At 56.6% G+C, this 20,235-nt stretch overlaps 3 protein-coding genes across 10 annotated transcripts in view; 2 read left to right on the forward strand and 1 right to left on the reverse strand.

The window, feature by feature from the left end:
* The window catches only part of AIFM3 (apoptosis inducing factor mitochondria associated 3), a 49,014-nt gene extending 46,153 nt beyond the window's left edge, over window positions 1–2,861 (reverse strand). For 2 of the 7 annotated variants that reach the window (XM_065033992.1, XM_065033991.1), the window contains exon 1: window positions 2,712–2,851. The gene's annotated coding sequence lies outside the window, so the exon portion shown is untranslated. Of the gene's footprint in view, window positions 1–2,337; window positions 2,625–2,711 lie in introns of those variants that run through there. The other 5 variants (XM_065033994.1, XM_065033995.1, XM_065033988.1 and 2 more) reach the window with 5 other exon arrangements.
* Window positions 2,862–4,602: 1,741 nt separating this feature from the next.
* Window positions 4,603–15,837, forward strand: LOC102096673 (caspase recruitment domain-containing protein 8). Of its 2 annotated transcripts, none has more exons than XM_005502899.3 (11): window positions 4,603–5,338; window positions 5,870–5,986; window positions 6,179–6,243; window positions 6,543–6,608; window positions 7,402–7,457; window positions 7,540–7,760; window positions 9,071–9,330; window positions 9,905–10,030; window positions 10,786–10,930; window positions 12,275–12,316; window positions 13,901–15,837. In XM_005502899.3, the coding sequence occupies exons 1-11, from the start codon at window positions 5,080–5,082 to the stop codon at window positions 14,161–14,163; spliced, it is 1,620 nt and encodes a 539-aa protein (XP_005502956.2). In that variant the 5' UTR covers window positions 4,603–5,079; the 3' UTR covers window positions 14,164–15,837. The 2 variants fall into 2 exon arrangements, with proteins under 2 accessions (XP_005502956.2, XP_013222578.2); XM_013367124.3 differs by having other exon boundaries at window positions 14,001–14,327.
* Window positions 15,838–16,852: 1,015 nt separating this feature from the next.
* POLE (DNA polymerase epsilon, catalytic subunit) overlaps window positions 16,853–20,235 on the forward strand; it is a 30,030-nt gene continuing 26,647 nt past the window's right edge. Inside the window, exons 1-7 of the mRNA XM_065034004.1 lie at window positions 16,853–17,189; window positions 17,350–17,430; window positions 17,511–17,555; window positions 17,705–17,797; window positions 18,372–18,526; window positions 19,397–19,538; window positions 20,021–20,101. Coding sequence (XP_064890076.1) covers window positions 16,944–17,189; window positions 17,350–17,430; window positions 17,511–17,555; window positions 17,705–17,797; window positions 18,372–18,526; window positions 19,397–19,538; window positions 20,021–20,101 — 843 coding nt within the window. The 5' untranslated portion in view covers window positions 16,853–16,943. The remainder of the gene's footprint in view (window positions 17,190–17,349; window positions 17,431–17,510; window positions 17,556–17,704; window positions 17,798–18,371; window positions 18,527–19,396; window positions 19,539–20,020; window positions 20,102–20,235) is intronic.

A 20,235-nucleotide genomic window follows, 5' to 3' on the forward strand; every position in this document is an offset into this window, starting at 1 on the left:
CCGCGCTCCCCACGGCGCAGAGCGGGTGGTGGGGAGACGGCACTTGGGCTCTGGTTGTTGTCTGACCACAGCTGCAACTACAGTGTCACGCAGACCACAAACACCTTCCTGCTGCCTCCACTGCCCTGCAGAGAGTGACTCCACCAAAAATCAAGGCAGCTGCTGGCACAAAGTCCTGCTGACTCCCCGAGCTGCCCGCAGCCTCCCTCTCTGCCCACGCGGGGTTCCATCCTCCACCCACTGCACCACCCCAGGCACAGCCAAGCTGCCACAGCCACCAGTACATGGAGAAATTTCCCAGTTTAGTATCAAGAGCTCCAGTTCCCTGCCAGGTCTGGCTCAGCAAACTGCCCCATCTTCAGGATGGGCTGGGCTCTGCTGCCAAGGAAAGCAGGTCTTTCCTCTGGACGTGGGACTCTGAGCACAGCTCAGGCATGGCCAGAGCATCGGGGGTCCCAAGGCCCTTCCCCACACCCCACGAACCATGCCGTGTGCTCTGTGTTATCAAGGCAACAGGGGCCAGCCCTGCTCTGACTCTGGGGAGGGGCACAGCGTTCATCTGCCACAAGAAAATTGTGGAAAGACACAGTGGGAGGACAACCAAGTCACACAAAAGAGAGCGTGACAGAAGACCATGTTTTTAAGGCAGGGAAAACTTGTATTTTTAAAATAATTTTGTGGTGAAAATAAATAGCCGGGTGTCCATCCTGAAGTTATCACTTTTTTCAGGAATTGTACTACAGAGGATGAACACAGGCGTCCTACAGCCTTCCTCCCCACAGCCCGAGCACTTGCACAGACCAGCCTCCCTGCATGGGTGCTCAACTGGAGGAAAAACACTCATTAGTGTAACCAAAACTCGTCCCTCCCCCTCGAGGATGCTGCACCCATGACACCCTCACAGCCGTGCCGCTGCCCACCCCCTGCCCACGCAGCAAAGGAGCCAAACTCAGGGGGGCTGGCACACCGGACGCCCCTTCTCTCCTTTCCCTGACACCCCAACCTCCCCTGCATCTCTCCAGCCATCTGCCCCTTTTCCCGCAGACAGCTCTCCAGCCGGTTCCCGCTGCCCTCTGCCCAACCTGCCTGCTCCCAATTTCCTGACATTTCCGCACCCATCCCCACCCTCCTCCCTGGCCCCACTCCAGGGTCCCCCAGCTGCTGGCACCAGCAGCTCTGACACTATTAGAGCCCAACCAGTCCCCTCCTGCTCCTTCCACCACCTCGCCTCCCCAGGAGCCCCCCGCTCCTGCCCACCCCTCAGCACACCTCTTCCCAGCAAACCTTTGCCTTTCCAGCTGCTTCCTGGCAAAAAACGAGATCTGCTTTGACCAACCTGGAGCAAACAGCAGATTTGGCTTTGCCAAGTAATTTGCTTTTGGATGGCCCCAAGAAACACAAACAAAACTCACTGTGCAAAACACCAAAAGCAGTTCACAGCCCCACTGTCTGCATGGCCCTGTCTCACAGAAGACAAAGAGGGACGTGTCCTGGTGCACTTCACCTTGTCACCTTGTCACCGGCAGTTTGTGTCAGCAGCAGCACAGAGAGCTACAAAGCTGCTGTTCAGTGTGCCCCACCAGCTCCTGAAAAGAAGCCCGACGGGAACACTATGTCAGACTACAATTAGCCACAATTGTTTTACTGGCTGCTGCTTCAGCAATTTATAGGCTCCAGGTTAAAGGCTCATTCAGCAGCGGTGTCTTTGCCACCCCTCCAAACACATCCTCTGCAAACTGCATAGGAAATATTCTGAAATTAACAATCAAACACGAGACTTTGTTCAGATCTCAAAGGTACACCAATAAAAAGTGCGAATGCTGAAAATTCTCCCCAGGCGCAGACTGCTTGATGCAAAAATCAAAACATTTCACAAAGCAAAAGAATTTTAATTCTCAATCTCTCTACTACAGGCAGCCAAGTCCTTCCTCTTGCTGCCTATTGCTGCCAGTTCACGATGGAAAAAGTAAAAGCCGGGTTCCCTATAGAAGCTGCAAGCAGTGCAGAAGGAGTTTATTAGGGTGATGTTTTCCAATAGTAACAGCTAAAGCACACCACCACCAAATCTCCATCCACCGCACCAGGAGACTGACGTTCCCTCTCAGAGGAGCCCGTGAGGTTACCCACACTTTGCTGATATCATTTCCCCAGGCACCCACGCAAAGGCAGCTTTACACCTGCAAGTATTGCATGGACTGTCTGCGTTTCGCCAGTCCCCCAGCTGCCGGTCCGGGACACCGGGGCTGTTTGCCCGGGTGGATTCACAGTCCCCCAAACCAGGGACAAACAAACTTGGAGGACACGTGGAGGGGGCGGGGGGGAGACAGGGACCCAAACCTGGAGGTTCAGGAGAAACGCGGCTTCTTCTCCCCGATCGCAATCGCTGTCGCTCTGCTTTGATTTTTTAGGCAATTGCTGCATCTCACGCGAGATGCGAAAATAAGCGGCGCTCCCGCAGCGCTGCGGCGGCCACCGGCCACCGCTCGCCCGGCCCGGCCCGGCCCTGCCGGCAGCTCCGGCTGCAGAGGAGCCTCCTCGCCCCCGGCATCCCCGCTCCTGCGGGGCACCGGCGGATGCCCGATCCGCCCGCCCGATCCCCCGCCCCGTCCCCCGGCGCGGATGGGGCCTCGGCAGCTGCGGCCAGCGGCCCCGCACCAGGAGCGCCCCCGCTCCACCAGCCCCGGGCCGGGACCCGCCGCCCCCGCGCTTACCTGGGCAGCAGCGGCGATGCCGGCGCGCCGGCGGGAGCGCGGCCGCCCCCGGGCGGGGCGGGGCGGGGCGTCCGCCCGGGACACGGGACCGCAGCGGGGAGCGGGTGTCCCCGCCGCCCCCATCCCGCTAGTCCCGCGGGTGGCCACGCTGGCCCCGGGCACGCAAAGAGGCATTTTTGCTCCCTCTCCGTCCAGCAGGGCTGGGCACCACCGCCTGCAACCGCGGTTACTTCTGCCCTCCTGGAAATGACCCGTCCCGTCCTTTCCCTGGTCACTTCGACATTTCCCCGCTGGATTCTCGTCTCTGCTCTCCCCTATGCGGACAGGGATCTACTCCCCCTCCCCGTGCCTGGCACGTTCCTCTGCTCCCCACTCCACTCTTTTCCTTCTCCATCACACTGTTTGGCAGACTCTCAGCATCTCTGTGTGCCTTTTCTTACTGCGTGCCCCAAATACATCTTTTCTTTTCCTTCTATGACTTTTGAGACAACCTTGGATACAGTGGAAGGCTTTTTCTCCCCCACGTACAGATTCTCTTGGGTCGCGGCTGTCTTAGAGACTCTGAGTATATGAATCTGCGAGGTTGTCCAGCTGGTTCACTGCCCTCTCATACACAGCTTTAGGTCCTTGCTCCCTGCTCCCAATGAGACACGAGGCTTAACTGGGCTGTTCAGCTGCAGATTTCACTGCTGTTATAAAACTACCCTCAAATGTAGCCTGCAAATGTAGGAGCTCCAGGAAGCCACATCCCTCCACAGCCTTGCGAGAGCTGGAGCTGCCTCAGTTTTAAAGCAGGAGAAATGACAGCAAGAGCACTGGGTACGTCTGCGGGCAAGCGGAGCAGGAGCATCCCCACATACGGTGCTGTGCCTGCCTGGGGCTCGGTGCAGAGCTCATCCCATGGGACACTGCACCTGGCAGCAGAAACACGTGACAGCCAACAGCCACTTCCGTTTCCATACCCGGCAAGCAGGATTTTTGAACTCTGTTGTGCAAAAGCACTGCCACGCAGCTGCCAAGCAAACAGCAAGGATTTGGCCTTGGAAGGAATCGATAAATTGCTTTGCAGGGAGTTCTCCCAACAGCAAGCTCTATTGGCAGGCCACGGACACTCAGGCTCCACTGAAACGACGAGTGTACAAGAGTTGGGGCTGTTTCACTGCACCCTACAGGGCCGAGCAAGTGTCTCCAGGGCAGGGATGTGGTCACCAGCAGCACCATGCGGCTGCTCTGTCCCAGGAACAGCGCTGGACGTGGGTCTGCCTGCAATGGGGTGACTGAGCCAGGGCCAGCACTCGTGAGGACAGGGCATGTGGGCAGCCCAGTCCCAACGGGTGGCCGCAGGTCCTCCCCTCCCCATGAATACTGCAGAGCAGCTGGTCAGTGCGCGGCTCATCGTCATTGCTTGGAGTGCTGCCCTGGGCTCCAGGCACTGAGTCCCTCACCCTGACTCTGCTCCCCCACCGGGCTCTGCCTGGACTGCAGGGTCAGACACTGAAATGTCCTTGCTGCCCGTCTGCCAGGGCAGGGGGAGCCCTGAATGTCGCCGGCAGGTCCTGCTGCTCCTGCCTGGCTCCTGGACTGCACGGGCACCCTGGGGTGCGGGGCAGGGTGCTCAAGCATCCTGGGGCTGTGAGTCTGCCCCCAGGGGGACAGCGCTGCCTCCCTGGGGGCTGACAGAGCCACACCAGTCGTGCCAGCCACCTGCCCACCGTGCTGCCCACCCTTGGCTCCCTGCAGCCCTGCAGTAGTCAGGGAGCTGGCAACCTGCAGCCCTGCACATCCCACCACCCCCAAATTAACTGCACCCCCACACCACTGCAGTGGAGGTGGGGACAGGCTGGCCCCCCGCAGCCCCAGGCAGGCAGAGCCACATCCTCCCCAGCTGGCCAGGGCTGGCAGGAAAGTGGGGCAGGGGTGTGCTGGGGAGAAGGGGAAGGGCAGGTGCTGCGGTGACCAGTGAACCAGCGGGGGACCCTGTGCCAACCCCAGACCTGCTTGCCAGCCTGGATCCAAGACTCTGCTGCCCTGGTCCCTTGGCAAAAAGCTCTGCCCTTGGCTGCACAGCCCTGCACAGCCTTCCCCGGGCAAGGAAAGGCTGGAGCATGAGCCTGGTGGGGGAGAAGGGGAGAGAGAAGACAACAAGGGACAGAGGTTGTGTGGATGCAGCAGCCCAGGGCAGAGAGCCCGGTGCAGGCAGGGAAAGAGACCGAGCAGGCAGGGGCTGTGGGCAGGAGGAGAAGCGCTCAGCTGAGGCGGGAAGGAGCTTTGGCAGCGGCTCAGCCCTGACATCACCCGGTGCTTTCGATTTCTGGGGAAGTGACGGAGCCGGAGCCTCGGATCCTGTGCAGCAGCTGGAAGAGGCGCCATGGCGGAGCAGCAGCCCACGGCCGACAGCCCTGCAGAGTTCCGCATCTTCGTGAAGACTTTGTCTGGCCAAAATCTTGCAGTGCAAGTGTCTCTAGATGACACCGTGCAGGACCTTCAGGTCAAGCTGAGTGCACAGGACTCCTCCCTGGGCCCTGAAACAGCACGTGTGATCTACAATCAACAATGTATGAATCGGGACCTGACTCTGCGATACTATGAAATCAAACCTGACTGCACGGTGTTCTGTCTAAGAAGATGTAAGTACAGGGTGGCTGGAGGGAGGTGCGAGAGGATCTGTCTGGAGGCGGGAGAGGTGCAGCAGGTACAGATCGAGTGTCCCCCAAGGAGAGGACCTGGCCATGGCTGTGGGCAGGAGGGAAGGGGCAAGGCGGCTGCAGCCGTGTGTGCACCAGGGAGCTGCAGGAGCACACTGGCACTGCAAGCTGGGAGAAAGGCGAGGGCCCAGGGAGGCACCTGGCAGGGGGGTGAAGAAGCACTTTGCTTCTGGAAGCTGAGCAAGAAATCTGGTCTCTGTAGGGCAGATGGGAGGGATTCAGGAGTGCGCCCTGGCAGCGTGTCCTCAGCCCCGCAGTGCGCTGCCCTCCTGGGCCAGGCTGCTGGCTGGGATTCCTGGTGCCCAGCTGCTCGGTGTGAGTGGGCTCAGACCCACAGGAACAGCTTTCATAGCAAAGGCATCAAGATTTGGGAGAAGACGGGCAGAGGAAGGGATACTCCTCTGGACACGGCCTGGCTCCTGAGCTCTGCTCTGCTTTGTGTTGCTGTTGCAGTGCGAGGTGGTGGTAGTCCAGCTGTCGAAAGTCAGCTTCCAGGTAAGGCCATGCCCTGGTACAAAGATCATGGACCTATACATCTGCAAGGGATGGACATCAAGCCACGGCATTTTGGTGAGCAAACCCCTGCCATGATTCATGTAGGAAAATGTCGAAGTTGCAGTAGATGTAGGAGCCACACAAGGGGACCAATGTGGCTAATGGGATAAGGAAGGCTGGGTGAAACCCGCTTGCGGATGGCTTCTTCTCTCAAAACATGAGGCAAAAAATGACAATGTCTTCTTGTTGTTCCATTCAAAAACTTAGACCTACGGAAGCTGGTGGCAGACCCTCATGAATCTCTGCCAGCCAAGGGCTCGGGGAGCGCAGAGGTGAGTTCTGGTGGGACAGGGTGCCCGAGGCTGTTGTGCCGCAGTGAGGAGCATCGCGGGGCTGGGGAGGAAGGCATGGCTGCAGCACAGGGGCTCACAGCCGGTCCTGAGCATGGAGGGTCCGGTGCTGCCCATCACCACTGCAGAACCGCTGTGGGGGGCAGGAGCCGGTGGGTGCTGCCCCTGGTCCCAGGACAGGGACCTCTCCCTGCTGGCAGGCCAGGTGGGCACAGCGCGCAAGCACAGCTGGAGGGGACAAAGACAGCTTGTCAGCGCTTCCCCCTATGTTCCCTCTGCAGGCGAGCTTTCCGTCGATGAACCTGGGCTCATCACCGCAGGGAACGTGCAGGAGCTGCACAGGGGAGGTAAGGGCTTTGCCAAGGGAAATGGCACAGCAGGGACTGGCCCTGGCTCTCAGCTGGGAGCCCGAGTCTGCCTTCAAACCTGTTGTTTGCCGCAGCGCTGCATCCTCCAAAAGAGTCCGGCCTCTTTTGCTATGCTAACTCAGCACATGCTCTCCAGTTTTCCAGTTTGTGAGACAACAAATACCACTTGATTCCATCCCAAATTTATTCTGGCTGCTAAACATCTCATCTGCCTGTGGCCACTGACCTCTCTGCTGATGCACCATGGCAGAGAGAGAACAACCCCAGGCTTTACCCACAAGAAAGTCATCAGTTAACAATATTGTCTCTCTCTCAGCAGACAGAAACTTTCCTAGCTGGAATTCTCATTTGCAAAATGCATCCTAAAAAGCAGTGGGTGACACACCCATGCCTCCCCCACCCCAGTGCCATCTACCAACGTGGGGCAAAGGGTTCAGTCCTCCCGGCTGTGCCTGCACGCAGGATTTCTCTTGGGCACTGCTACAGGGATCTGCAGTAAAGGGGTCGTAAGCCTCAGACAGGGCCAGTGCTTGTTTCACATCCCGGGGCAGAGGACTTGCCAGTCAATGATTTTTCTGGGCTCTTCACTGCTGGGGTGATGACTTTCCGGGCACCAGGGAGCAGCTGCTGCTCTCCTGCTGCTGCTTGTGAGGCTCCAGCTCCCATGCCAAGCAGCATCGTGTTTTGCTGTAAACCCCTGCACGCCTCCTGCAAGCAGCACCCAGTGTGCAACACCCGTTTCAGTCCCAAACTGGCCACACTTGTGTTGCAGGTACTTCCAGAAGTGACACCAAAGATAACCCGAGGCTCTGGGAAGACCATGTACCAGTAAGAGCTGTTGGGTGTAGCGGGAGCACCTTCCAAAGCCCTGTGCCAGGTGGCATGAGCCTGTCGTTCCTCTCACCTGCAGAGCACACCTCCCTGGTGAAGGCATCTTCCGGTGCTCCATCACCGGCCTCAGCTTCGAGGTGAAGTCAGCAGTGACCGTCACCTACAGATACGCCACCTGGACCCAGCACCTCAGCAGGGATGACCAGGAAACGTGGGTGCCCGCCGGACCCCTGTTCCACATCGTGGTGCAGCCCGGCATCGTGCGGGCGGTGCATCTCCCCCATTTCATCTGCCTGGCAGGTACGGCAGCCGCAGGGACCCGCGTTTCCAAAGCCACCATCTGCTCAGGGACGTCTCTGGTTCCCTGCAGAGGGACGTCTGTCCAGAAAGGGCCAAATTCTCCCTTCCCTCCAAGGTCCCCTGTACTCCCTCGTATTCCTCTGCTTTGCTTTGGGTCCTTCATCCTTCCCTCACTTTCTCTCAAGCCTTTGCAGTGGTCCCTTCCCCAGCTCCTGCTCCACACCACCTGCCCCTCCTCACCCACCTCTCCTCCCAGCTGCCATGATGACCCCTGGGCACTGTCCAGCCCAGCTGCAGATCAGCCCCTGGGCTCCCCTGGAGAGTTGCTCAGCCCTTTGCCCCTGTGGCCGCTGTGGATGCCAATGGCCACCCCTGCTCTGCTCCAGCAGGACAGGAGCTGGCCGGCTGTGCCCCCCCACAGGCTGGACCACCCCGTAGTGGGATGGACTAGGCCAGAGCTGGCCTAAGCAGGAGAATAAGTAGATTGAAATCGTCCATTTTCAGCCAGGCAGCAGGAGAAGCCACAAGGCTTGGATCTGGGTCCTGTGCCCTGCACTGCTCTTAATGAGCCGCTGCTAATGAGCAGAGAAGGTGCTGGGCTGCCGGGCACACAGATGAGTCCCAGTGCCCCGTGCGGGGGGCTCTGACACAGGCCCCGGCTGTGCTGGCTGAGGGACTCTTCCTGCCAAATTCGTGTCCTCTTCCAAAACTGAGCCGTTTCTCGTCACTGGGTTTCATGTCCCGCCCAGGGCCTGGCAAGTGCAGCCGTGCTGGCCAAAAAGTGTCTCTATGCACTCTTCACTGACACAGCCGTGCTATGCACAATGCTGTAATTATATTAATCTGTCAGGTTAATAGCAAAGTGTGCGCCAGAGACTATCCCAGTGACTGGGAATCAGCAGAGCTCTCTGACCCGCTGATCCCTCGGGATGGCACCTCAGGTTATTCAGGCTGCTCTGGTGATCAAAAACTAGAGTGACTGGGCACCCAGCGACCGTCTGCTCGCTGGTACGTGTTGGTGTGATGCTTGCACGCAGGAGGCTGCACGGATGCAGTCCGACAATTTTCACAGGTCCAAGCAGCCACCTTCAGATTTGCAGTTTTCTGAGCCCACAGGAACAATGCCAAAGGCCTGTGACCCTCTGCTAAACCCAGGAGACCAGGGCACACATGGGACCAACAGCTAAGCATGTCATCCTATGTGTGCACTTGTCTTCTTTCTGATGCTAAAGCCTCCAAGAGAAGGAGGCAGCCTGGTAAGTTGCCAGGGTGAACAAACAGAACCTTGTTGCCTTTTCTGTCTCTTGCAGAAGACATAGATACCAACCTGTGCTTCATTGCCCATTTTGAATCTGGGAAGATGACCCTGCAGAGACCAACAAGACTGATTGCCTTCTCTGCTGTCCTGGAGAATCCCAGCTTCTCACTGCTCGGGGTGCTTTGGAGGAGGTTACGTTCAACCCTAAATTCATTCCCTATGCACTCCTTGGTGCTGATCTTCCACCAGCTCAGTGCTGCAGACACAACTCTTCACCTCTACCTCATCCCAGATGACAACTCTGTGAAGCAGGTAAGGCAGAGTGAGCTTGACTGTGTTAAAAATGGATGATATCTGGGTGGCTGCAGCACCAGGGACTGGGTTTGATAGCCAGAGATGCCTCCACTTTTCTGCCACCACACTCTGGTTTACATACAGTCCTGTGCCCCCATCTCCCACAGGAGGAGCATCCTTGCTCCTGCCTCCCCCACTCTCTCCCAGACGCTCCAGGAACCACTCTCTGTGTTTTCGGCTGGGACAGCCTGTCCTGGCACAGCCGAAGCCGTGGCACAGGGTGCTCTGCAGCACAGAGCAGATGCAGGACTTGCTGGCCACTGCCAGGCACAGCAATAGGTGGCTGCGTACCAGCCGTTCTGCTGTGCACAAGCCCTTGCCTCTCCCAGAGCCACAGCGCGGCACCTGCCCCCGGTCCTGCCCGCGCCCAGCGGAGCTGCCCGGCCCCTGAAGCACAGCTCTGCCTGGAACACTCGCCCCGTGCTCTGTTCTGACCGGGTCGCTCTCTTCTCCTCTTGACTTTCCGAGGGCTGCCTGCAGTTCACAGCGTTTTCTTTTCTCCTCTTTTAAAACTGACACTTGATGTTTACAGGCTGTTGAGAAACAAGAAAGGAACTGGAATTCAAAACTTATTCCCAAGCCTCCTCCATTTAATCCTCTGTTCTTCGGTTGCTCTTATCGGGTGACCAGTACAAGATTCGTAGAGATAACACCTGATGTAAGTGTGACTGTTCCTTTTTTTGTTTTTCTTCAATGAAGCAGTAAATACAAGAAGTGTCTGTCCTCAGCCATGTTCTGCTACCAGAATCTGTGTCACTTGGTCTCAGAGCCAGAGGTGCAGGGAGCTGTACTGGTTACAACTGGCAAAGGTGTCTCATGATACACATCCCCAGAAAGAGCACAGAGCCCACCCCAAAGCCCCAAAGCGGGGTCTCCAGCTTAATTGACAGATAGTCTTAAATACGTGAATAACAAGGTAGGGTTTGGTTTTCCCACCTCCCAAATGACCAGGTAGCAGCTGGGGACTCTGTCTTGACAAGCAGTTGTAAAGGCAACAGAGCCAAGCTCTCGGCAATGTCAGATAAAAGCACTAAAAGCCATAAGTTGCAACCTGGGAAGTTCAGGCTCAATCTTATAGAATCTTTTATCACTCAGTGGAGATGCAGCTGTCAGAGAAAGTGAGAAGGGGGTGAATCTCTGCTCTTTGAGCCTCTCCGTACTCAGCTAGACAAACACCCAGCTGAGCACATCCAGACTGGACATTGGCCCATCTTTGCGAGGCAGGTCAGGTAAGACACTTCAGGGGTCCCTTCCAACCACAATTTGTGACATTGGCAGCAGAGCAAAGCCCTGACATGTGCACCTTCCCTTGTCTTTCCTCTTGCTGGTATGGCCAGAAAACACAGGATGATGTATGTGAATTCACTGCAGCTCCCATGGAGAGACAGACTCAACTTGCTTCTACCTTTGCAGACAGAATTGCCATTTTGCTACAAGAGTCCAAAAGAACAGCAACTCTTTGTCGAGATCTACATCAGGAACATGGTTGAGGAAATGAGTTTCCTTATGACAGACACACGCAGTGGCACCGAGGTCTGGAGGGCATCACTGAGATCAGGTAGGAACAGCAGGTCCACCTGGGGGCTCACTCACCTCAAAAGCAGGGGTACCACACCACCCAAGCAGACCTCACGCATTGTGTGGTCACAGTTGTCCAGGTGTCCTGCAGGGAAAGCAAACTCTGCATATGCAGCAACTGGCTGCTGCAGAGCAGGGACCTGAAAGGACACCCCAATGTCAGCAGACCAGAGCTTCAGGTTTAATGTGGAGTTTCAGACGTTGGGGATGAAGAGAGCATGACAATACTATCAGGGTCGCTCTGTTCTCTTGGCTACGGTTTGCACAGAAATCTGACCTATTCTTTAAAGTCCATTAACATAATAGACACCCACAGACTTACCTGTGCAACCACTGTGCAATGCCGAGGAGGGATGGAGCATACCAAAATTGTGGTGAATATCAGGGTCTTAAAAAATAGTTTTCCAGGCAGCACTAGTCTCCCAGATTTTCCTGGGTGTGACTCCAGTGTGTAAAACAACACCCAGAGCCCACAGGTCAGGGCAAGGCCAGAGGGACCACTGTCTGCCTTCATCTCGCATCTCTGCTTCCAGCTGCGTCAGGATTGCAGCACGCAGCGATGCCGCTGGTGGAGTGGGCACTGCTCTCTTGTGGCACCCAGAGGCCATTGCCTGCAGCTACTCTGCTCTAGGGCTGACTGTACTGACCTGGGTCTCATGCAGAACTTTGGTCAGGACAGACGATGCTCACAGAATCATAGAATCATTTTGAAGAGACACTCAGGATCATCGAGTCCAACCGTAACCTAGATCTGGTACTAAACCATGTCCCCAGGAACCTCTTCTAAACACCTTTCAAACCCCTCCAGGGATGGTGACTCCACCACTGCCCTGGGCAGCCTGTTCCAATGCCCAACAGCCCTTTCCAGGAAGAATTTTTTCCTAATATCCAATCTAAACCTCCCTCAGCGCAACTTGAAACCATTTCCTCTTGTCCTATCACCTGATGGAGGCAGAAGCAGCAGTGTTAGCGAGGGCAGGTGCCAAGTCTCGTCTTCTTGTGTCTCCTGGGGGGACAGAGGTGCACCCAGCTCCAGAGCCGCACGTTCCTAATCTCCACATCTCTCTGCTCAGCTGCTGCCTGCTTGGCTCAGCAGACACCACACATGCCATTAACTTCACGTGGCCCCAAGCCTGACAGTGTTCAAGAAGCTATTGGACAATGTCCTCAGACACACGGTATGAACTGTGGGCTTGTCCTGTGCAGGGACATGAGATGGACTCGATGATCCTTCTGGGTCCCTGCCAACTCAGGACATTCTATGACTCCATGATTCTATGATCTCAGTGATGGGACATTCAGTGATCTCTCTCTTTTCTTTCAGGTGACATTAATCTTCTTGACCATGCCTCCAAGACCATCTCAGGTCAGTACAGTGTTTCAGAGTCTGAATCAATTTTTTGGAGCTCAACATCCTCTGGTTTTAAGCAGATATCAGTCTCTTTACCCATCCTTTTGATAGTTTCTAGGCAAAAAGCCTTGAAAGCTGCAACCTCAGTCTTTTATCCCCACATTGCTGGCTGCATGCTCCGTGCCATGTGGTGGGTGAAGTGGCATAGTGCAGGTGACCCTTGAAACTGGTTTGCCAGCTTTGGCGACAGGCATGAGAATGAGCTGCAGCTGCTACAGTCCACAGTCCATAAATAATAGTTTTTTGTATTTCTGCTACGTGGTAGAGCTGCCGCATCCTGTACAGCCAGCTCGGGGCCTTGCAGCCAAGCAGGAGGGTTCTCCACAGGAGAGACGCCCCAGGGCAGCAGCCTGCAGCCAGGCCTTGGCAGAGGGGACAGCAGCTCCAGGAGTTTCTGACCAAGGGGCTTTGCTTTACACTTGCTTCAACAACATGCTGCCCAGCAGTTCTGCAGCTGTTATCCCAGCCTAATTTCTCCAGGGCCACAGCACTTCATCATTACCTCTTGCATCTCATCTTACTAATGAAAGGTCTGATCCAAGACGCCAGGCAGGCACCCAAGATGCAGGTCGAGGCAGATAGACCTGGCTCAGATCCATGCAAACTTGGACATCTTAGCCTTAGTCTTCTTCCTTGCCATGCATGTGGAGTCAGCACACTGGCCTACAACCTGCTCAAGATCATCAGGAGAGTTGTGTGGCAGACAAGGGCAAGGACAGGACAAGGGGCAATGCCTGTAAATTGAAAGAGGGCAAGTTTGGATTGGACAAAGGAAGAAATTTGTTATGCTGAGGGTGCTGAGACACTGGAACAGGCTCCCCAGAGAAATTGTGGAGGCCTCATCATGGGAAGTGTTCCAGGTCAGGCTGGATGGAGCTCTGAGCTACCTCATCTGATGAAAGATGACCCTGTCCATGGTGGGGCATTGGACTGGGTGATCTTTGAAGGTCCTTTCAACCTAAACCATCCTGTAATTCTACAGGGAGTTGCCCTCTGGGTGCTCACTCCAGCCTCACGTAGGAGGACTGGGTGTGGGCTTGGGAGGCGAGGACGGGCAGCGCTGCCCTGCGTCAACCCACGGCTTGCTCAGCACCCACTGCCATCGCCTGCCCTTCCAGGCTCTGTTTCTTTACAAGCCACTTGCAGTCCTGTGAGATTTCAGAGCTTTGAGCGACCTGTGCTCTGAGTTAGGAACTCCACACCTTGCAGGGCGGTGGCAGGACAGCAGCTTCACACCCAGACACTGTAGGAATCCCAGAGGGGACAGTTTCTGGCAGCTGAACGGGGCTGCCACCCACCTCACCTCCCCCAGCTCTGACTTCACGCTCCTGCCCTCTTTCTTGCTTTCCCTCCAGCGCTCCCACTGCTGCTGCAGCCAGTACACATCCGTTCTGGTGGAGGGATGCAGACACGTGGCTGTGGGACAGGGTGCACAGCCATGGTGTCTGCTGGCTCAGGGTTTCACGTACCGCAGTGTGGCACTGACCCGCGGCTGCCTGGCTGCATGCAGGACAGTAACTTGGGCTTGGTGTCTGCTAGGTGCAGCCTTTGTGAAGAAGCACCAGGCTGAGCTTTGCTCCAGGATGAGGCAGCTCCCCACCATTCTGCAACACTTACGGGATGCAAATGTCATCAACAGTGATGAAGAAGAGGAGTTGCAAGGACAAGATACAAATAAGAGGAAGAACCGAGTTTTGCTGGACCTCGTTAAGAAGAAAGGGCTGAAGGCCCAGGAGCAGCTCTACCAGATCCTCCAGATAAAAGACCCCTACCTCATCGCAGACCTGGAGAAGTCCACCTAGGCCAAGGACAGCAGGCTGCTTTTGCTGCCATTCTTCAGCTTAGAGGAGCAATGGAAGGGCAGTCAGGTTTACCAGCACCTGAATCCTGATCTTTCAAGGGAAAATCCATGGTGCAAAGCAACAAGAAGCCTTCTGAACCACCCGGTTGCCAGCGGTGGACAACTAGTGCCACACCAACCACTGGTGAGAAGCTGCTGGAATAAGAGACCTTGGTTCCTAAGCCAGTGCCAATACCTCAGACCTGTGTGCCCCCTGAGACAGGGCTCGGCCTCTCCAGAAGCTGCAGGCAGCTGCCAGCACAGGAGTTTCCATCACAACGGCGACCTCCAGCTCAGCCTCCCCATCCTCAGCGTCCAGGGACATCTCCGGCAGCTGGAAGAGGGGAGCTGCATTTCCATGCACAGCTGTCTGCACCGCCTTGTTCTCATGCGCAAGACACAGCAAGCCACGGGTGTTGATGTGAACCCCTATCAACATCAAACCTTGCACTCATTTCCCTCCAGCCTACTTTACCCAAATGACCCAAATTCACTGAAGGGCCAAACAAGCAGCCTGACCCCTGCAGCAGCCAGGAGAAGGAGCACCTCCCAAAGAAACCCCAGAAAATAGCAAAGAGAACAAAAGTCTGTGGCTCTTCAGGGAAAGTCTGACTCAATAGCAGCTGCTCTACATTCAAAGCAAGCCAACAGGTTAATTTTAAATCACTTTCTTCTCATCTATAAGATCAGTTGCTTTCAGGATCATGTGGATGCCTTCACCGATCACATCCTGCTGCTGCTGAATGGGCCAGCCAGGGCAGGAGCAGTCTGCTCTGGTGTCCAGGATCTCAGCAGAGATTTTTTGGGTCAAACTCAGGTGAAATTCAGTTGCCGAAGCAGAGACAACAACTTCTGGATGCTCAAAGTAACTTGCAGGGAGTCTTCTGTGAAATGGCCCCCACGACATGCTCTGTGACTTTGTGGGGTGGAAGGGACACTGAACTATTGGTCTATATTTGTTCCTTCTTTTGCACACCTGGAGAGCACATCGCTGCAGAAACATGACATAAGAGCGTGTCTCTGCCCTGTTAAGGGTCAGGGATGAGTTCAATTACTACACAACCAACTCAAACTCAAGGGGATCAGATCCCAAAACTCTAGAGTAATAATTCAAATTGCACATCTTCCCATTCTGTGTCACAGTGAGGACTCTCAGGGGCACCCAGATGATCGCTTACCAGGTAGCTGAGGTGTATCAGTCCCCGGGGAACATTCCTTAGACAGCTAGTCCAAGGAGGAGAGTCTTGAACTGCATACCCACTGCTCCCAGCACAGCAACTCAAAGGGGGTTCAGTAGCTCCATTTACACCCTGGTGGAATCTGAGCTGTGGCCACTTATGGGAGTTGTCCAGAAGCGTCTCTCAACCAAGGTGCCTCATTGGTCAAAGGCCTTGTCTGTCGACCAAGGGACGTGTGCATGACCATAAGGGTCCATCAACCTGGAGGTTTCCGTTGCTCTCGGGTGGGGTGGGAACGCATCTGCCAGGGAACCAGGAGAACAAAGTGGGGGCGGGCAGGAAGGTGAAGAACAGGGGCCACTCAGGTAGAAACCGGGTCCGGTCTGGCTGAGCCCTGTGCCTGGTTACCACAGTCTGTCCTATATTTATATTTCTCATTAAATGTTTTCTTAACTATTTCTCTGCATCATCATCCTCTCTACCCCTTGTGCTTCAAGGACCACGTGCCAGTAACTGGTGAGACCCACGTGTGCGTCAGGGGCTCAGGTGTGATCTGCGAGAGGGAGTGGGGGTCTTTGGGTAATGGTGTCCCAAAAACTAGCTACTGGGGGCACTGGAGTGAGGCGAATTAGGGCTCCATGCAGCTGGGGCTGGACCGTGTGGCACAGCCTGTGTGTCTGGTGGGGGCGAGAGTATCCCCCAAAACCAGGTGTGCAGGAGCTGCGCCTGTGCGTTCACCAGCAAAATTCAAGCCGGACCAGCTGGTGACTCAATGGCCCGTGGGGTGTGTCTGAGGGCTGGGGTCCAGGTCGGGGAGCTGGCGGGACAGAGGGGCCACATCGGTGCTTGGGGAACCCTAAAGCGCGTGTGTGCCGCACTAGTGACCTCCCACCTCTGCCACCACGAGAGGAGGGAACGGGGCTGGTGTGTGATGTGGGTCCCGCGTGTGGGTGCGGATGACGGCAGCGCCTGCCCGTGGCTGTCTGTGTGTTCTGTGTCTGAGTGTGCACGGGGGTGTGTCCGGGATATGTGCTTGTCTTCGCTGCTGGCTGAATCCACAAAGGGGAACGGGGCAGCCACATCCCCACCCTGGACAGGGACCCCGGGTTCCCGGTGTCCAAGCGCCCGGGCAGTGGGATCCCGGCGGGGGGGGCGGGAGGCGGCCATGCCGTTACGGGTCTGCACACACGCACAGTGCGCTGTACCGCTCTTCCACCGCGGGGCTGTCAGGTTTGCAGGCCGGAGAGGCAGCAGCTGCCGCCAACGCAGACCTGGAGCAGCGCGGACGCCTCTCCCGCTCGGCCCGGGCGGCTCCGGAACCGGCAGGGCGGGGCGCGCCGGGGCGCTTCTCTCCACTATTGGCTGGAGGTGCCGCGGCGTTCGCTGGATTGTTCTCTGATTGGTTCTCTCATCGTGGGGCGGGGCGGGGTTCCCTCTCGCGGGAACCGGGTGCAGCGCGGGATATTCCTTCCGCGGCGGCGGGACGTGCTGAGCCGAGCCGAGCCGAGCCGAGCCGGGCTGGGCTGAGCCGGGCTGAGCCGGGCCGGGCTGAGCCGGGCCGGGGATGGCGCTGCGGGGCGGCGGTGGCGGAGACCCCGAGGCAGCGCGTCGGGGCCGGCGGGCGGGCGGGCCCCGGGAGCCGGCGGCGGGGCCTGACGGCACGGCGTCTGGCAGGGACGATGGCCCCGCACTGTCCGCTCTCAAGCGCCTGGAACGATCGCAGCGCACGGACCGGCTGGACGCGCTGTTCGGCTTCGAGCGGCCAGCGGAGCCCGGCGAGCGGACGGGCTGGCTCATCAACATGCACCCGGTACGGACCGGACCGGGTCGGGGACGAGCAGCCAACCATCGGGGCACGGGAGAGTAGCTCAGGGAGGCCCCCGGTAGGGAGATCCTGTGGAGGGACCCTGGTAGGGCCCGGGGGGGGTCTCACGGAGGGATCCTGCTGAGTCCGTGGTGTCCGTGGGCAGACGGAGGTGCTGGACGAGGACCGGCGGTCGGTGAGCGCTGTGGATTACTACTTCATCCAGGAGGACGGGAGCCGTTTCAAGGTGGGTCCCTGGGGGGGCTGGATGAGGTGCAGGGTCCCACAAAGGGGGCCTCCTGCTGTGACCCACCTGCTCTCTCCTAGGTGGCCCTGCCCTACAAGCCCTACTTCTACATCGCCACCCACAAGGTGAGAAGGGGACCCTGGGAGGGCTGAGGTCCCCAGGGAAGGGCAGAGCAGGTCCCTGGGGACCTCAAGGCCTCCTGGGCATCCTGCTTTGGAACCACCTTTTCCCAAGGGACAGAGCTGCTCTGCTCAGCCCCAGGGTCTCTTGGCAGGGCTGCGAGCGAGAAGTGTCCTCATTCCTCTCCAAGAAGTTCCAAGGGAAGATTGCGAAGCTGGAAACTGTCCCTAAAGAAGACTTAGACCTGGTCTGTATTCTTCTGCCCTCTGTGCTCTTGAGTAGCATATTTTTTTTGGACCTTGCACAAATGCTAGTGAATTAGGAAGCGAGTGAGTAGTGAAGGGAAACAGCGTGCTTGACTTCAGTCTCCCAGTGCTGCTTGTGGCGCTTAGCAGCAGCGGGTTAGTTATGGCTAATTGCTTATCGGTAGGAAGTACATTCCTCTCCTTGAGCACATCAGCTGATTCGCAGCATGTTCAAAATGTTTAACTGCAGGAATTAAAGAATGGTTGGAGGAGGAGAGGGTACCGCAGGAGGGGGTGCTGCTCATCCTTGACCTGCTCTTCCTCCTCTTTCCCGGGTGAATCCTGCTCATGGTCCTGCCTGGGCTGGCTGGGCCCTTGCTGTGCAGCTCTTATGCTCTTCCCTGATGTGCCCACCAGAGTCTCTTCTTAGTGCTTGACTCTCCTGCCCGTTGGGATGTTGGTCTTGGCCAGTTTTTCCACCTTCCTCAGTCTAGTCTGCCTTCCCCTCCCACTCTTATGGTGTCCACCGCTCACTGCTCATCCCCCCTGAGCTGGCATTGTCTTGCTGCTTTGCAGCCAAACCACTTGGTGGGCCTGAAGAGGAACTACATCAAGCTGTCCTTCAACACGGTGGAGGACTTGGTGAAGGTGCGGAAGGAGATCTCTCCTGCTGTGAGGAAAAACAAAGAGCGAGACCAGGCGAGCGATGTCTACACGTCCATGCTGTCGAGGTGGGAGCTCTCCTCAAGGCAGCCAATTGGTCCCTCGTGTTAATTATTAGGGTCCCTTGATTATTTCTTAACTGTCCTCAGAGAGGTGCTGCCCTGCCTGGGATCTGACCCCAGCTATTCCTCCCTGCCACCCATCTCCAAGGTGGTTCTTTCAGCTCAGTGCTGCACATCAAGAGGCCCCAGAGCCTTAGGGATGCGCTGTGCTGTGGTGGTACCTCTGTCTGTGGGTCAGATAGAGTCCCTGTCCCCCAAGAAAGGATGCTGAGGGGTGCTGTGCAACCTCACTTCTAGCTGTGGCTAAAGGGGAAAAAAGCCCAACAAGTGTTTTCACTTGGAATAAAAAACCAGGTACTTGTTTACAAGATTGGAAGCAGGCAGAAAAAAAATAAGAAACTTTGTTTTTAAAGTCAACCAGAATATACACATTAAAAATTCACTCCTCTCTTTGGTTTCCTGACCCAGAAGTCTGATTTCAGCTGAAATTTGAGGAAGAATCAAACCAGATGAGTGCTCCCTGCTCACCTGGAAGGCATACCATCCCTGTTCAGAGTGCTTCCCAGGTTGCCCTCATTATGTTTAGACTCATTACCATATGTATGAATCCAATGGTGTAAGAACCTTCGTTACGCAGGCACGTGTGTGTTTTGCTGTGTGTGCCGCTGGGCAGACACAGCTCAGAGCATTGGAAGAGGTGAACTTCCAGGCAGCGGAAGGACCACGCGTGCTGTCTGTCCCAGCGAGAAGCGTTTCTCCTTCTCGTGCGGCCGCTGACTCCTGCTGCCGCGCGTCACCGGTGCTGCGGGGCTGTCCCTCGCAGCCGAGCCCGACGTGCGCTCCAGTAAGGCGGCTGCTTCGCTCTGTGCCTTGCAGCGCTCTGAGCGGAGGCAGCCTGAGCACGGACGAGGAAGGCGCCTCCAGAAAGGTTGCCAGCCAGATGGACAACATCGTGGATATGCGGGAGTACGACGTTCCCTACCATGTTCGCGTCTCCATTGACCTGAAGATCCACGTGGTGAGTAACGAGCGGGGAAGCTGGGAGAGCTTCTCTTTCCTGCTGCCCTGCTCCTCAATGCAGGCGGGGCAGAAACATTTTTCCTGCAGGACCTTTGCAAAGGTGTCAGTGACTGTGAGTTCATGTGCAAAGCTTAGTCCCACACTGCTGGACCTTCTCTTTAGTTAATGACGTGCAGAAAAGTTAAATTGACTCGCCGTCCCTAGAGGTTTTTAAACTGAGATTGGACATGGCACTTAGTGCCATGATCTAGTAAACGGACTGGAGTTGGACCAAGGGTTGGACTCGATGATCTCTGAGGTCTTTTCCAACCCAGTCGATTCTGTGATTCTGTGAAAAGTTAAATGATTGATATACAGCCGCAGTTTGAGCCTTTCTTCTGGGCTGCATTTAATTGGTGCAGCTCTGTCCCCAGCAGCCGAACAGAAGGGGTGCAGGGAGCTGGCCCCCCCGTGAGGCACTGCCACCCCCTCTCTCCACAGGCCCACTGGTACAACGTGCGATACCGGGGCAGCACCTACCCCCCCGAAATCACCCGCCAAGACGACCTGGTGGAGCGGCCGGTGAGCGTCTGCCCGGGGCAGGGCTCGTGTGTCCGCCCCGAGGAGCTGGTTTCTGATGCACTGTTGGTGTCACGCTGGTGCTCAAGGGAAAAGCTTTTTTCTGGGCTTGGGTAGTGATTTTGAGTTGATAAAGC

This window comes from Columba livia, chromosome 17 (genome assembly GCF_036013475.1).
Source record: "Columba livia isolate bColLiv1 breed racing homer chromosome 17, bColLiv1.pat.W.v2, whole genome shotgun sequence".
In the NCBI taxonomy this organism is placed as follows: domain Eukaryota; kingdom Metazoa; phylum Chordata; class Aves; order Columbiformes; family Columbidae; genus Columba; species Columba livia.